This window comes from Ahaetulla prasina, chromosome 1 (genome assembly GCF_028640845.1).
Source record: "Ahaetulla prasina isolate Xishuangbanna chromosome 1, ASM2864084v1, whole genome shotgun sequence".
NCBI classification, from domain to species: Eukaryota; Metazoa; Chordata; class Lepidosauria; order Squamata; family Colubridae; genus Ahaetulla; species Ahaetulla prasina.
Window position 1 is genome coordinate 42,894,910 of NC_080539.1, and position 18,411 is coordinate 42,913,320.

At 38.8% G+C, this 18,411-nt stretch overlaps 1 protein-coding gene across 3 annotated transcripts in view; it reads left to right on the forward strand.

The window, feature by feature from the left end:
- Positions 1–9,042: 9,042 nt before the first annotated feature.
- NRXN1 (neurexin 1) overlaps positions 9,043–18,411 on the forward strand; it is a 1,023,581-nt gene continuing 1,014,212 nt past the window's right edge. For 2 of the 3 annotated variants that reach the window (XM_058164968.1, XM_058164970.1), the window contains exons 1-2: positions 9,046–9,257; positions 16,147–17,762. In XM_058164968.1, the coding sequence (XP_058020951.1) occupies positions 17,027–17,762 (736 nt within the window). In that variant the 5' untranslated portion in view covers positions 9,046–9,257; positions 16,147–17,026. Of the gene's footprint in view, positions 9,258–16,146; positions 17,763–18,411 lie in introns of all 3 variants that reach the window. The other variant, XM_058164969.1, reaches the window with a different exon arrangement.

Genomic DNA, 18,411 nt, shown 5'->3' on the forward strand with positions numbered 1-18,411 from the left:
TTGAGCAGGCTGTCAGCTGCATGAGATGGGTACAAATTGTAGAGGGTGACAGACCTAGTATTTGAGGAGTCAGAACTATTGTACTTATTATTGCTCCTCTCACTATGATAGCAATTTTCTAGGGCTTAAAATCTTCAAATATGACTCAGCTATTCAAATGCTTCTTGAACTTCACATTCTAAAAGAAAGGTATTCCTACCAACTGATAAATAATGTCAAGCAACATGTAACACTGAAATAGGAAACTAACTTCTCTCTCTCTTAAATAATGTCATAGAATAAGAAAGGATGAAGAAAGGCTGATCAAAATGATTAGACAGTTCAAATATTTAGGATGAAAGTTTATATGATTATAGTTATAAGGGAAAAAATACTTTATAGTTTGAGGAGGGGGACAGGACACATAAACTGTTGCAAACTAGGGGATGGGGTAAATTTCTAGCAAAAAGAGCTAACCTCAACCAACACTTCTGGCCAGTCCCAATGTTGGCCTTGGACTATCAGTCACCTTCACATTGCATCAACATACTCAAAACCATGAATAAGGGTGACTCATACGTCATGCATCCATTGTAGTGCCTTTATTCTTTGGGCCAGTCACTGTCTTTCAGTTCCAAAATGACATAAAAGTATATTACACACAATCCCTTAACCTTCCCAGACACAACATTGATGAAAAAAGAAAGGTCCTAGACTATCTGGATCCAACAAACATTCAGTGTGTCTCAAGATGATTCACAAATATAAGAAACCATAAAATATTTTAGAATTACAACAAACAAAATGATTAGCTACACTTTGATAAGTTAACAGTAATTGAAAATATTTTTAAAATATTTCAATATTTTAGAAATGAGAAAACAGCACAGTTTTCATCTAATCCATAAAAAAATGCCCAGATGGGAAAAGAAGTCTGATGTGTTTTTGCACACTTATTGCCACTATTTTGCAGGTATATTTGGTGTAGGTAAATCATTTATCAGTGGTAATTATTTGGGAGGGGAGGGGTGCAAGGGGGTATTCCAACTTTGCAGAAACATCTATGATTATTTTGTAAGGAATGTTCATTATATATAAACAGGTATAGCAAATGAACTTGAAACATATAATAGTAGTCCTTGATGTTTAATTTACTGGATGCTGAAATATGATTCCAAGGAAATCTCCTACTAAGAATCATCTTCACCTCATTATATATTGTGATTTAATATTATTTAAGGTTTTTATACTTACATTGTTTCTCATATATTAACTGTTGATCTACAATATTAGTGGGAAAGATAGGGGTTTTCTTTTTAAGTGCAGAAACACTATTCTTCATTGTTTTAACCAACTCTCATTTGATTTAATAAAAGAGAAATTGCTTTCAAAATTTCAGTGAAATTTTCAAGGATTCAGTGCATTTTGGTGTAGATACCTGTAAATCTACTGGGTTTTTTTTTTTTTACTGTAATATCATATTTCTAGTGTTTGGCAGTTTTCTTGGCTACCTGCACTTCAGTTAAATTCCAAAGGAAGAAATTCCCATTGAGAAATATGGATTGCTGAGGTGACTTCAAAATGATGGAAGGACAGGTACCACAGAGCAGGAATAGTAGCATCTTCTACTGTTTCCACCAATAAATTAAGCCCCAACAAAAAATTGTAATGTCCCCTACTCTAAAAATGAGGTTGGAAAACCCAAAGGGAAATGGTTGAGAAACTGCAATGTAGTTTTTAGCACAGCAGAGAACAAAATAGACCACAAAACAACAAGAAGCTATCGCTCTACATCCACTGAAACAATGTTTATTTTCTAAATGAGGTTTATAATGCCCAGTTGAAATTCTGGGAGAATTATATCATTTCTGCTCAAACATTCATAAAATCAAAGGTTCTTAAATATCACAAGGCAACTGATGCTGCAGCCTAGTGAAGCCTGTAGATTGAATTTTCAAATATTTATTATATATGTTTGCATTATATAAACTGGTATAAAGTGGCCATAGGAAGCATTTACAAAGACTGCAATTTAAAAACAAAACAAAACAGTAAAATGCAGCTTCCTCTTGTGTGTAAATGAGATTTTTAAAAAGTGCTGAATGTTCACACTTTAGTTGCAGTGCATGCATACCACTTTTTATATCCGTGCACCATGCTAATTTGCTCTCTGGGCATACTGTGAACCATTTACATAATTTCAGCTTCCTAAAATCTGGAAACATCAGGAAAATTCATGTGTGCATTTGCCTGAAGCAAAAATTCATTGAACCTCCAACAATTGGTATGAGTTCTTGGAAACATGAAAAAAGGGGAAAGGGAGCCACTTTTGGAAACCTGCAGTTTAGCTTTGACAACTAACACCACAATTTCAATTACTGTGCAACCTAAGGCTACTTGTCACAGTGAATGGTTGTTTAAAAACGGCATTATAGTCCTAAGTACAATTGTTATAGAAATAAAATTATGGAATGGTTATTGCACAATAGTCACAGTAGCAACAGTGCAAATTGTAGTTTTCTGAATATTATTTTAAAGTTTCTGTTGTGGGGCAGAAAAAAATATGATCTGGAAAAATGTTTCAATTTGGTTGTGAGGATAGTTCACATTTTACGTGTATAATTATAATTTTAAAACAAAGCAAAACAAATAGTAGCATTTAGTTGCAGCCACAAATATGTTTAATCAATTCGAATCACCTTCTATTTACTCAGAAATAAGTTGTCTGAACTCAAAGGACACTTCCCAGGCTGGTCATGCAATGCTATTTACTTGGACTTCAGTTAAAAGTATCAGTTATTATTACCTTACAACAGTGATGGCAAACCTTTTCGGCACCGAGTGCCCAAACCAGAAAGTGCACATGCCAGAGTCCCAGAAACCTGAAGACCAGATGGCCGATGCGCATGTGCGTGCCAGCCAGCTGGTCTTTGGGTTTCCGGCACTCCAGAACGTGCGACAGCCAGCTGGCAACAGTGCGCGTGACCATAGAAAGGGCTCTGCATGCCACCTCTGGCACGCATGCCATAGGATCGCTATCACAGCCTTACACCATATCAGAGGTGGGTTTCAGCAGGTTCTGACCAGAACTTGCCGGTTTAGCTCACGCTGGTAAAGCCTGTTATTAAGAACACAAAGCCTGCAATTACTGCAGGTTCGAGCCCGGCCCAAGGTTGACTCAGCCTTCCATCCTTTATAAGGTAGGTAGGTAAAATGAGGACCCAGATTGTTGGGGGGGCAATAAGTTGACTTTGTAAAAATATACAAATAGAATGAGACTATTGCCTTATACACTGTAAGCCGCCCTGAGTCTTCGGAGAAGGGCGGGGTATAAATGTAAACAAAAAAAAAAACAACTTTTGAGTAGTTCAGAGAACCAGTAGTAAAAATTCTGATTGGCCCCACTCCCATCTATTCTCTGCCTCCCAAGTCCCAGCTGATTGGGAGGAAATGGGGATTTTGCAGTAACCTTCCCCTGTCATGCACACTAAGTCACACACCCCCAAATCATGCCACACCCACCAAGCCACACCCACAGAAATGGTAGTAAAAAAAATTGAAACCCACCACTGCACCATACAATAAAGAATAATTTTGTATAATGAAAACAAAGACCACAACCCCATTAGCAATGAGAAGAGAAGAACGTGCTGTTGAGTTCTATTATAAGATTCCATGCCTGGTATTTCTGCAACCAATATGCTGTTTCCATCCTGGCAAGTTGTGATTCATGTGTTCAAACATTCTAAACATAGCCTTTCCATGATTGATCTTCAACCATCCAACTCTGCTTCTCCCTGAGCCCCTGGATTATAACTGCTTCCAGCAGAAACGGAAATGTAGCTATGCACAGGAGTTTAGGGAACAACAGACATTAAACATTTGCACATGAGATTCAGAAATACCATACTTTCAATCTATATATAATAACAATGTTATATTCAGACATACATCAGCAACATATTGAGCATAGTAGGGAAAGAGGGTATTATCATTCCTAGGATTATAGACATCCCTTTATACTATCCTTTTCTATGTGGAGTTGCAGAATTACAACCCCAAATATTTGTCTGTCTTTCCTTTGAAAAAGTACAGATTGCACGAGTTCTGACTGTAGAATACAATTAACATGCTAAATAAATATATGGTTAAATGGAGGTTGGTACTTCTTCCTCATTTCCATATTCAAAGTCCAATGGAATAGATAACATGGAAAACAATTTTATAGCAACTATATTATTTGACCAATACTAGATTTAATCTAGTATTATCTATCCAGGCTCACAGCAGTTCTTTAGAATATAAGGCAAGTATTCCATATATATTTTCACTGCTACCTTATAGAGATTTACCGTATATCTCCCATCCAATTTATGGATTTACCAAGAAAAAACCCCACAATTTTTCATGCTCAGAATGAAAATTGTTTCTCAGAGAAAATGAGATCACAAAATATAGCTATAACCTTCTTTATGTTTTTGTTAAATTATTGGCAAGAAAAAAAGTGAAAAGGCAGCCCCCACATAGCTTGGCATATGTAAGTAAAAAAGAAATAAGTCTTCCTTTGAGTACTATCTTTGCTGCCATCTTTGTGATCATACTATAAAGAAGACTTCCTGTTTCTTCTTCTTACTGATATATTTGAAAAACTGCGTAAGATTACTGATTGGTTTTACCAGTAAGCCATTCTAGAACTGGCTCTTTAAAGTACATATTTAATATTTATTAGTGGGCAAGTAATAGTTAAGGTTCTGGACTAGGAACAGAGACTAGGAACATGGAGAACCAAGTTCCAGTCCCACCTGAGTATGAAAGCCCACTGGGTGACTTTGGACCAGACATTTTGTCTTCGCCCTAAAAAGTAGACAAATGGCAAACCACCTCTGACAATGTTGGCAAGAAAATTGCATTGACTTGAAAACCACTGGATTTGTTGGCAAAGAGGTAAGGAAAGCTGTCCTCTACCCTCAGTTTCATGAGATTGACTAGATCACAGATGTCAAACTCGCCATGGCATGTTGCCATCATGTGACATTTCACGTTTTTCCTATTCGCAGAGCTGGGGTGGGCATGGCCTGTGCATGATGCATCCAGCCCAAGGGCCACCAGTTTGACACTCCTAGACTAGATAATCTTTCAGAGACTAGTGCAAATTTGTTAAATAATGATCATCCTAGATTCTTGAGTGATTGTAAAATCAATACTGCCTAAAATACAGAAATTAACTAGCATATTTTATTTAAAAAGTTGTAAGGGTGAAACAATTCCGTTTCACACCTACATTAGGAAATTGTGCTCTATGCTTTTAAGGGACAGGTAGGACAAAGAAGAGACTAAATCCTGATAAATGAGAAGGAAACTAGATTATGAATTGAGACCTTTGATTTGCAATTCTGAGGTGCAGTACTAGTCTAAAAGCACAAGACAGCTCAGGACAGAATGAAACATTCAGTACTTTTATACATTTACTTTTTGCAATGTGTTTATTACTATTATTTATTACATTTATATGCTGTCATTGTCAAGCGACTCTGGGTGGCTTCTAACTGTATTATAAGCCATCCAGAGTTATCTGAGGTAAATTTTACAAATGAATATATAAATTGGAAAAATCTAATGCTGAGTGAAAAATCAGATTTAATAAAATAAATTTGGATTTCATGTATGAAACTGGATTAGGTCTCCTCCCTTGAAACCTGGGGAAAGAAGCTGACTTTCCACACAACTTTTAAATGCCAAGACAATCTTATCAAAGATTAATAGGTTGTTTATTAAACTTGGTCCAGCATTTTAGAGATATTTATTTTTATTTTATTTATTTTGTCAAGCATGTATTTTAAGACAGATACAAGTGTAAACATAATTATAAATCCATGTAAAGGATATAAATAAAAGAAAACATTAGGTCAGGGACATTATTAAATATGGAGCCATATTTAGTGTTTAAGGCCAATCTTGGTGAAAGTTGCCCAGAATTGATCAAACCAGGACTCTGTGGACCAGAACATCTGCCAAACTAAACCAATTACTTTCTATTCTAAGATCTTAATGTGGTAGCTTAAAGCTAAGCAGACATTTCTTCTTTCTGCTGCGGATATGAACAATGTCAACTTAATACAGAACTATACAATCAAAGAGTTGGAAAGGGATTTCAGAGTTCAACTAATTTAACCTTCTATTCAATTCAGGATCTGCTGAAGCAATTCAACAGATAACTGTCCTAGCACCATTTGAAAATTTTCAGTGAAGGGAAATATACCATCAATTTATTTTTCTATATGATAGCCATTAGATACCTGAAGATTGCTATTGTATCTCCTCTCAGTGTTTTATGTAAGATAAACAACCAGTTTCTTTAACAGTTCCTTATACTGTTGATTTCCTTTCATTTATGAAAGAAAATCAAATGACAAAGTCATTTATCTTTGTAGTTTTCCTATGAACTTATTTCAGTTTGTTGACATCTGTTTTAGATTGCATTTGCCCTTTTAACTTATGTATCCTTTTTAGATGTACTACTGGGAAGCTAAATGTCCCCATCCCCTACCGGTGTCTTCCTTTCCTTTCCTTTCCTTTCCTTTCCTTTCCTCCCCTTCCCTTCCCTTCTCCTCTTCCTAGTTTTGTGTCATCTGCAAATTTGAATGTTCATCCCTTTAATTCCTTCATCCATAAAACTGGTGACTAGTACAAAACCCAAAAAAGGGACCTATGGCACTGAATTAGCACTCTCAAATCTGATATGGAGACTTCTGAAACTTTCCCTTGGGAGTGGTCATTCATTTGGTTATGGTACCTTTATGAGTTATATTTTTCCATTTTATTAATGAGGATGTCATGAGAAACTTGGACAAATGCTTTGCTGAATTCAGGTATATGCACATACTGTTTGCCCAATCTATTAAAGTAGTAATACTCTGTGTATGTACACATATGATATATAAGGCATATTTGTTAGACAGCATTGTTTTTGCGACTTTTACTAAAAATGATTTTGAAGAAGTGAGCCTTTGCTTTGTTTGGGATTTGATTTCACAGATCAAAGAGTTTATTTATTTTATTTATTTATTAAACTTTTATACTGCCCTTCTCCCGAAGGACTCAGGGCGGTTTACAGCCAATAAAAAACATATACAAGACAAAAGTTAAAACATAATTAAAAACTGATTATAAATGGCCTAATAAAGTTAAAACAATACAAAACCACTCTAAAACCCCCACTTAAAATTTCCTATCAAGCTAGTCCCGCACGGTGAAATAAGAAAGTCTTGAGCACGTGTTTAAAAGACCGGAGGTCAGGAAGTTGACGCAACCCAGGAGGCAACTTGTTGAATGCTAGAAAATTGTATAAGCTCTGTTTCAGGCAGGATCCTTTGCTCTTTGGACCTATTTCCTACTCATTAGAAGGACCTTAAAATCAGACACATTGATGAATTTTTTTTAAAAGAGTCACACTTGGTCTCTGGTGCCTTCAGGATTAGAGGCTGAAGATTAGGTCTTAAATTGCAAAATAATTTGAAATACTACAGTAGTATTCAGAATACTCCAAATATAGGAGTTGCTTTCTTCATTTTATAAAATCATCCAGGTCATGGTTGACCCAAAGGTGCTTTTTTCAAAAAGCAACTGGACTTGAGGGGCTGTCACAGAGAAGAGAGAGTCATTATATTTTCCAAAGCACCTGAGGACAGGACAAGAAGTAATGAGCAAAGGATCATTAAAGAGAGATCCAACTAAAACCAAGAAGAAACTTCCTGACAGTGAAAACAATTACTTCCAGATAATTACCGTCGGTAATTATGGGTGCTCCATCACTGGAAGCTTTTAAGAAGAGATTGGACAATCATTTATCTGAAACTGTATAAAGTCTCCTGCTTGAGCAGGGGGTTGGACTAGAAGACATCCAAGGTCCCTTCCAACTCTTATTCTCAGAAACTGGAAAGGACTAGGGAATGAGATCTTCCAACAGAAATCCTTAAAGACTCTTCACCAGTGCCCCTAATCCTTGTGGGGAGGACATTCTTGGATGAAACGATAGCATCTGTTCCTAACTTTTCTCTCTTGGTAGTTGCTCACCTAAGTATTCCTGGGGAGCATTATGGACAGATTTCCATCCTAGTTATTGGGGATGCTCTGTGCAATGCGGGAGCAGATACTATCTGATGGAGTAGTGGCTGCCTCTATGGGAACCCTGCAAGATTCTGGCTCCTCTCTTTGAAGTCAGGGTATAAGAGAAGCAGGAGATGGTAGTGGCCTCCTAGGTTTTATTTTTGTCTAACTAATTTGGTCTCATTGTATGTGAAACAGTGACGATCAATGGGTTACGGATGATCCTCTTGATTAACCAACCCTGCAGCCTGTATCACCCACAGCAAGTTGAGAGAGGTAACTATTTACTTTATATAAACTATTTACTTTATATAAAAAGAAAAGCAGTAAGGAGAGGAGGTCAACAGTTGGAAGAGATTAAAAAGCCTGCTTTTCCCTTCTTGCAGGCTTCCCTCTTCCCTAGGAGTACTAGAGCTTAAGAGAGAGAAAAAAAGACTGGTCGAGGAATCTTCCATACTGAGGGATATCGCCCCTTGTTAGCATCTTCGACTTCATCTTCTTCAGAATAAAAATGACATTATTAAGCATTCACCCCACCTACTCCAGAGTGTTGTCCCAAACACTTTCAATTAACTCTTCGGCTCCCGGCTCCAGAGAAAACCCACGAGGATTCCATCTTCCTCATTACCTGCAGCGCTGGCCCGATCCCTGCCAGAACGGCTTGGGGAAGGGGCCTGTCAGAGGAAGAATCACGTCACCCCTGAAATAGAGAAAGGCCGGGGTTGGCTGGGAGGGGGTGGGTCGGTGGGTTGGGAAAGAGATGGAATAATTTTATTTTATTTTCATTTTTATCCGGCGCCAGCCCCATCGCGCTCTCTTCTGAAGGGACGCCGGTGGAAGGACGGAGGCCGCCGTGCAGGGAGAGGTTCCTGTCCACGACGCTGCAGAGAAAACAGCTCCTCCCTCCTCCGGCAGACAGACAGCAAGGAGATGTCACGTGGGTCTCCGCTAGCCCTCCTTTCTCTCGGCTCTCCTCCCTTACTCCCGGAGATAGATAGAAGCCCTAGCCTGACGCTGCTGAAAAGGCGAGGGACGGCACTTTCTTTCTCTCCCACCCCCCCACCCCTTCTGCTTCAGCTTCTGCTTCCCCGAACTGCCTTATTCAAAGAACCTAACGGGGAAAAAATGCTCTTGGACCAACGCCTTACAAGCGAGGAGGATAATCCGCGCAGGTAAACAGAGCTGGTTTTGGGGAAAGGGACAGGTGTCCGTGTTGTTGCTGGGAGGGGAGCGGGAAATGCCCATTTAGCAGGGATTCTGAACTGTCAAGGCTGCGCAAGGGACTGGGGACGGTTTTTGCACGCAGGATTTTGGAAAGGGAGAGGGTTGCAAAGCGAAGCGGGGGAGATGGTGGCGGCGGTGCTGCTGCGATTAGGAAGTTAAAGCCTTCTTGTAGTGATTTATTAATATTTGGCGGGGAGAAAGGAAAAAAAAATCTTGCCTGGAATTTTAGAGGCTCGGATGCGCCGAGTTGGGGGTGGGGGCTAAGAATCAATCGTATTGATTTCCCCCTCACCTTCCCTCCCCCTCCCTCCATTGGTAAAATATGTGGCAATTTGGTGAAGGGGAGGGCTAGAAAAGTGGAGCTATGCTTCGGATGCAGATTTATATTTCGGGACGCTTTAATTGGGATCCATTAAATAGAGAAAGGAAGGGGCGTTCTTTTCTGTTCCCCTTTGCTTATCTGACACGTTAGAAGAAACTGCCTTAATCCCAGTTGCTGCCTCATTTTAGAATCCGTGTGTGTGTGTGTGAGAGAGAGAGAGCGTGTGTATGTGTGTGTGTGTGTGTGAGAGAGAGAGAGAGAGAGAGGGAGGGAGGGAGGGAGGGAGGGAGGGAGAGAATGAATATAAATTGAGGTATAACCTGCAGGTCCCTTAAGTAATAGAATAAATCCAAATAAGCAAGCAAAGAAAGAAAGAAAAGAAATAGGAAGAAATATGTTTGCCTTAACATATAGTTAAAGGAGTCAATTCTAAAAATAATTAGATTGGAAGGTTTGAAGAATGGTGGAAGGAGCATTAAACAGATGAAAATGAATATATAAAAAGTATTTTTTTTATGAGGGCACTTATCTCTCCTTGCAGCAGAGGGTATTTTTGTAAAGGGTGTGGGGAGTTCCTCCCCCTTCCCAGCCCCTTTTTATTTCAGCTTGTAATTTGTGTACTCCCCAGGTCCTTCCTGCATCCAAAGAAAATCCTTCTGATATTTAAAACAGCAGGATGCTGGTAAGGCTATAGATGCCAAAATGACCTGCTATTAAGGGTTTATTGTTGGATTTATTGCCATAATGCTCTGCCTTTTTTGATTATCTTTTTCTTCATCTCTGTTGCTCAATCCTTATTTAATATCCAAGTTGAGGAACTTATAGCTAAAATGCTATTTTAATAATAATAACAACAGCAATTTACTTTAAGGTGGGGGAATCAAATTCATTGATGAGTTTTGAAATGGGTATTCTCATCTATTAATTAGGCAAAAAGGACCACAGGCTTTTAAAACAAAAACTCTTAACAGTCCATTTAAGTCATGCATGTTAAATCAGCAGTCCATCTTTCACAATCTATCTGCTACACTTGCTTTGCAAACCACTAGACATTGAGTGTTTATCATTGTATCAGCCATAATAAATTTGCAAATGGCTGTTGTTACTAGTATTATTTTGCAGCTGTTATTGTGTTTATATAGGCATAAGAAAGGTGGGCAGCACAAAGAGAGCAGAAGGCACTGTCATCAATTTAATGTAAGAAAAATATTGAAAAAGGGATCTCCTTAGTTCAGCAGCTCGTTCAGCTGACATTTATAGGAACCCTTCTTCTATTCACTTCTAGTTTGCATGTATGTGTATGTGCATGAGAGCTGAGCAGGCAAACATACAGCCATACAGAGCTTCCCACTTTCTGAGGGCAGCCTAACTGGTCACTTTTTCTCCTAAGCAATTTCCATTGAACCAACAACAGTCACAGACCCCATCCTTGAAGACACTCCTTTCCTTTAGAAAACAACCACAGTTTTATGATGCAAATTAGCTATAACTACACAAATCCTAGAAGAGAATATTTTATTAACTCAATTTAATTAATGGATTAATTAAATTAAATTTAAGGATTAATTCCATTTTCGGTTTTGGTTTTGGGAAGGCACAAAACTCCCATCCATCCCTAATTTTGACATTCTCAATAGATCTGCAGTATGAAGAGAGACACAAAGTCTTAGCAGAACCTTGAACTCCATGACTGTGATTCTGGGAAGTTTTTCCAACCTGTTAAGGATATTTTTTTCTTCCTTTTGCCTCAGTAGCAGTCCTTATGTTGAAACAATGTCACTTTCTTCAGATGCACCAGGTTCTGTGTTACTTTTTTTGCATTCAGCCACTCACACAGACATACATAAACATATCTTTCTCATACACGGAATCCATTCCTTGGCTCATAAACTGCTTCCAATCTGTTTCTCACTCTCAGCACAATAACTACCCAGACCTCTATTTCAGTCTTTATTCATCCCATCCTGACATCTGCTTAATTATCCTTAATTAGGATACATTGATATTTTACAATATTTGCAACATTATATTCCTGTAACATACATACACACATTTGTCTTTCCCTGGAGTTCTCCCACCCCTTTATTATGCATGCTCATTCCAAATTTCACAATCTTAATAGCAACACCCATAACTATCCATATATATATATTTTAAATTCACACTCTGCCATCATGACTCTTGCCTGGGACACCATGATTAGGATCATATACCCACAGTGATTCTTTCTATTCTTCCTTTTTGCACACCCACCAACACTTATCTGAAACACCACGACATTCCTTGTGCAATCTTCATTCTCATAGCCCTACCGTCCCTGTAGATAGAGGATAATTCTTCCTTCTTTGCTAATAGCAGTCTATTCTGCACAAGTTACTGATTTTTTTTCCAACAAAAGGGTATTCCTTTTCCATTACTTACACTGTCATATGAATACATTCATGTAAACATAGTCTAGCTTCTTTGTCTAATCTTCTCTCACATACATTTGCACACAAATTAAGCTTTTCTTTCATACAAAGTTAACTTTCACCTTTTGCCTCCACACACATATATATATATATCACATATGCATATATTAATATCCTTTGTCTAATATTCTTCAGAAAATCTATTTTTTCCATATAATCCTTTCCTAAGTTCTTACATATAATACATCTATTTGTGTGTTGTTGTTTTTTCACTCATTAATTCCCCTCCTCTCTTTAAAAAAAATTTTCCTCCATGGAAAAAACACAGAATTATCAGGCATGAACATTTTGCTCTAATTCTGGACACTTCCAGTTAAAACAATCTCTGACTGCAAAGGTGGAAAAAAACTCTCCGCTGCTTGTCAGATGACACTAGACGGCTAGACGACCAAATGGATCCGAATTCATTAAGACAAAGCATTTTTTGTTGGGACCTCTTTTTGGGTGGGGGGACTCTGTGGTTCACCGCCGAGTTTTGCAGCGGTGGAAAATCCCAAGATCAATTCTTGCTTGGCATCTGCATGGCGCACACCCTCATTCTGGGGAAGAGGCCGCTATTCAGCAGCGAAGGGCAGTTTTTGCGTGCGAAGGTCTCCTTAGCACCTTCAATTCCGCGCGTTATCCGGGATTTTAGGAAGCAAGGCTGGCAAAACGGGAGAGCGCTGTTGAGAGACCTTGGAGAGCTCTCGCTATAGTTCGACGAGAGAGATTTTGTTTTAGGAAGCAAAGGTTGGGAAAACGGGAGAGCTTTGACCGAAACCTTGGAGAGCTCTCGCTAGTTGGACGCGAGAGATTTTAGAAAGCGAGGCTGGCAAAACGGAGAGCGAGCGCTGTTTGAGACCTTGGAGAGCTCTTGCCAGCTGGAGAAAGAGCGTCGTGCTTGGGAGACACAGCGCGTTCTTCACCGAGTATTTATGTCTCCGTAAGGCTTCAATCCCACTCCACCCCTTCTTTTCTCGCCCATTTGCAGATAATGAATTCTCCCGTGTTCTTTTTTTTTTTTTTTGCACAACTCTCCCACACATTCGTTAACACCGCCGTCCTGTAATACTTTCCATCACACACTCCGGCGCTGGTTCTCCAGTACATTCACACACACACACACAATGCTCCCTCCCCCCTTCCTCCCGAGCTTCAGCACAACAACCTGGAAACGGGGGTGGGGGTGGGGGTTGGAAACAGACCGACGTAGCCCGAGTGTTCACTCCCTCCCCCCACCCCCTCCCCGGCCAATCTCTAGCGAAAGCAGCCGCAGCAACGGCGAGCTTTGAAAAGCACGGGGCGTCTAGCTTGCAGCGCGCGCGCTACCTCGCCAGAGGAGGAGCCCGGCAGCTGCAAGTGGGCGCGTGAGGAAGCGTGACGGCGGGGACCGGGGGTGGGGGGCAGGGCAGCGGGCGAGGGTTGGATGCGGTGTCATCAATTTCTCGCTTCCTCTCCCGCCCCCGGGCACGTCCCCACCCTTCTCCTTAACGGGCAACCCTGAGTGAAAGGTCCAAGGTGGTCCTCGGCGCCAAATCGGCAGCGCTTCTCTAAGCGGGAAAGGGAAGCCTCAGCGGAGTTGGCTGCCTCTCAAGGAGGTGAAATGAGGCTTCCTCCCCACTTTCCCTGTTTGCTGCCGATTTCGGTGGTTGCTGACATTGGCCGCTGCCTTGCTGATAAGTCCAGGCTGAAAGACAGAGGCTTATTACAACGAAGACCACAAAAGCCTCAAAAGGAAAATATCTGGTCCTTTCATAAAATAATCCCTTAAACATCATTTTTCTCCCTTCATACACTGTGTGTGTGTGTCTGTGGCTATTCTCAAATAGTCTGCATGGAAATAAATTCTGCAGCCAATATAGATGGCCCTGTACAGTAATTCAAACTTGCCTTTTTCTTTGCCTATTTTACCTAGTATACTTAAATTTATTTCCATTCTTCCCTACTAATTCCTTGTTTTATTTTCTCATGCGCATATTCACCAGTACCATGTGTATGATTTCCCCCCCTTCTTAACATTGTGTTATCAGGTGTGTGTTAAGAGTTTAATGGTGAAGTGTTCAGATTGCTCTCCCTTATCCAAATTTTGAAATTACAAGTTTACAAGTACATGCTGACAAATCCATGATCCATTTTTTTTAAAAAAAAGCTTTCATTCCCCATATTGAAGTCTATTTTTGAACTGATAGATTGTCTATTCATATTTTTCTTAAAAACCAAAAGAAAACTTGCCATTTTTAATAGATGGGAAATGGTTAGTACAACATAAACAAATAGAGCCAACACTGTAGAATATTAAATAATAGGACAAGGAGCTAAGAAAATGACCCTTGATCAGAGAACAAGTTCTTGTAAGACCTTTTTTTCTTTAAAACATTGGATAATATTAACTTTGAGAGTTAGTTTCTAAATATAGTTGAGATTTGCATCATAAGGGGGAAATATTATTTTAAATCTATTTCTACCATCTCTTTGAGTATTTGACTAACATGGTGGTTTATGACTATATTATATACATGCAAGCTTATGTATAGTTATAAAATTTAAAAAATATATATTTCTCCTTAATTTTTGTCCTTGCAATATTTTGATTTCAAGCCAAAATTCGAATTATTCTTTGTGTCTCCCAAATACAAATTTTTATCAATTCCAAAATGTTATATTTTTCCCTTTTCATGTAGTTAGCTCTTACCAAATAGCATTAAAACTATAACAGGAAGTCTTACCTTCTGATTTTGGGGGACTTGTAGTGAACTACAATGTTGACATGTAAATTGTTTTGAAGTTAAAAGGTATTAAAATGTAGAAATTGCTTTACAATTATTGTATTTATTAAACATTTTTCTCCCAGTGTTTTCAAAATATTAATTGCACCTACAATCATTGTAACTTGCCTAGACTCACTCAGGATAGTGAGACAGGTGGAATATATTCATTCGTTCAGTCAATGAATCAATCACAGTATACTGCTTGCACCAAGAAGTAAATGATATAAAGTGTTTTTCCTCTCCTCCAGCCTTTGTGCTGAAATTTCTAGTTGCAAAATGCAAATTATGGATATCAAGAGATGCTTGCACTTGAGGTTGATGAAAGTATCATATGTCATTTAATACTTTAGGCATAATCTAAAAGAGTTATGCTTGAGTACTGCTACTACTTGAGGAATTTTTTTTATTTGCTACTGCAAGTCAATTAGTTTTCTTAAATGACAGCTGTAGCTGCAGTGGAGTACTGGTATAGAAATAATGATGTGATTGAACAAATACCAGTAAATATGCATTATCCACAAATGATGGATATAGCTGGGAATATATGAGATAAACCCTTCCCTGGGGAAGGGTCAGATAATATTTTAAAACATGGAAACCAATTTAATTTGCATTACAGAGAAACATGTACATATAGCTAGTTACAAGTTATATCTAATGTGAGATTCTGAGATTGTACATAGTTATTTATGCTAGAAGATGATAGCAGAGATTAATCAAATTTTGGCCTCTATTATATAAGCAATTAAAATGAAGCAATTTTCCAAGTTTAAAAATTAATTAAAGAAAGCAGCTAAAAATATACAAAGAGATATATCAATAAATATATTGATTCCAGGGGAAAAAACCCTGCCATATCACTGAAGAAATTCACTGCTAGTTTACTCCTCCTATGATTTCATCCACTTTATATAATATTAAAAACTGGTTTATTACATGGAAAATTGCTAAACATAGGATATAGCAAGCAGATATATACTTTTTACCATGAATCTTTTTGAGGATAGTAAAATGGTAGTAAATATCTTTTGATATCTCTTTATATCATAACTTTGTGTTTAATGAGGCCTTTCCAATTTCTTTTTTGCATAAAAACTTATTGCTACAAATGTAGCAGGTTGTGTCACCAGAAACTTTTTGAACACAATACATTAAGTATGTGGATCTATTGCAGCAGAAGACCTTCAATTTACTTCTAGTTGCATTTATATTTGCTGTTACTTTCAGCTCTTTATTTTTCAGCAATGAAGTACTCAGGATTGTGAATGTAATTTTGTTATCTTTGTAATTTTTGCAGGTTTTTGTAGAACATATTTTTTTTAAAAAAAATGGTGCAAAATCTTCCAACAATCAAGCACCAGGATCTTTTCAGTTTTGGCTTTGCAGAAGAAAAACAAAATAGGAGCAGCTGTGAGGCTCTGCATAGCAAGTAGCTTCTAAGCTACATGACAGCTTCTGGATTTCAGCCCCATTGGGAAATACACAGTCTCCTGGTTTATTACATGGCAGGCAGTCCATGGTCTGATGAAAGAATCAACTTTGGAAAGACAGGATTGGAGTCAGTAAATTGCTTGCAGTGAAGGTGACAAAATTTCTGGGAAATACAGCTATTGGATAATATGACTTCTACATACACTTGGATACTGACTTCTCCATATACCCTGGAATATTGATTAAATCTTGCTGGATTTTTGGATCTTTTAAAAAGGTCTTCTAAGTAGTTAATGGACCTTCCTACATTCCTGTATTTTCCACCCATCCCCAGCTTCTTTTCATCTTGTCAACATGGATTTTTAATATTAATATATTTGCTGACTCACTCTTAGTCTTCACTTTGAGAAGCAGATGACTGAATAACTTTTTATCAGTGCCTTTTATTTTTTAAACACTTTTTACAGTTCAAATAAAATTGCACATTTTTTGGTGCTTTATCTTTCCTTTCTTCCATTATTTTTATTTTTATTATTGAAAAAGAACAAATTTGGATCTTGGCTGAAAAGCCTGAGCCTCTCCTACTGGGGGAAGGCAGCCACATTATTTCCCCCCAGAACCTGGAAAGCAAAAATTAAGTATCTGTTGTGAGTGGTCACTGGAAAGATTTTACCCTGTCTGCTTCAACGCCCCCACCACCACTCCCCCCTCCTCTTCCCCCTCTCCCCCACCCCACCCCACCAAGAATGGGGCCTGTGCTCCTTCGGCGTGGAGGCTGCCTCCTACTTTGGATGGCATTGCTCCTGGGATGTTGGGCTGAGCTTGGCAGTGGCTTGGAGTTCCCAGGAGCAGAGGGCCAGTGGACTCGCTTCCCCAAATGGAATGCCTGCTGTGAAAGCGAGATGAGCTTTAACATGAAAACCCGCAGTTCCAGTGGCCTGGTCCTTTACTTTGATGATGAGGGCTTCTGTGACTTCTTGGAATTAATTCTGACACAAGGTGGGCGGCTCCAGCTAAGTTTCTCCATCTTCTGTGCTGAGCCTGCCATCTTGCTCTCTGACATGGCTGTCAACGACAACCTGTGGCACACTGTGGTCATTCGCCGCAATTTTAAGAATACAACACTATTAATTGATCAGGCTGAGGCTAAATGGGTAGAAGTGAAATCTAAGCGGCGGGACATGACGGTCTTCAGTGGTCTCTTTCTAGGAGGGTTGCCTCCAGAGTTACGTTCACCTACCCTGAAAGTAACACTCTCCTCAGTGAAGGATAGGGAACCTTTCAAAGGATGGATAACAGATGTAAGAGTCAATTATACACAGTCTTCACCTGTGGAGAGTCAAGAAGTACGTCTGGATGATGAACAGAGCCACTTATGTGCTAGAGATGTTTGCCTCAATGGTGGTGTATGCTCTGTGCTCAACAATCAGGCGGTGTGTGACTGCTCCCATACTGGTTTCCGTGGGAAGGATTGCAGTGAAGGTAAGAATCTGTTTTGCCCTTTCCCAGTCAGCCTGCCCCTCAATGAAAGAGGAGGTCAAGAGATGGAGACTGCATGGCTTTTCCTCCATAGGAGTGAATCTTGCAGCTGTGCTTTCCCCTGATTCATCTCACATTTGAATCTTTTGTTAAATATTCCAACCCCTGTTCTTTCATCTCTTTGAACTATGACATAAGCATATTTTTTGCATTGTAAAGATCAAGCTGAAAATTAGGTTGAGGATCAGAATTTTGTAGAATTGTAAGGAATGCAAATAAAAAGAATAGAAATTTGGAAAGCTGTACTGTGAATAGGTAGGTGTATTATCTACCCCACTCAAGAAAGGATAACTTTAGTTTTCAGGAAATAGACTGGCAAATTGATCTATCAACCAGGTCACCTGAAGTATTACAGTTTAACCTGAACAGTCCTAATAATTGGACAAAAAGGAATAATTCTAAATACAATTGCTTATATTTAACAAGTATGTGGATTTAGTTGTTGCAAGCCTCATTATCTGCGTGCATGGGAAGAGAGTTTATTGGATTTATTTTTCATAACAGAATATTTGAGAAATTTAGTATTTCTCCTGTGTAAGGCTAGATTATACATAACTAATTTTCTTGCATTTTAAAACCATGGGGTGCCCTC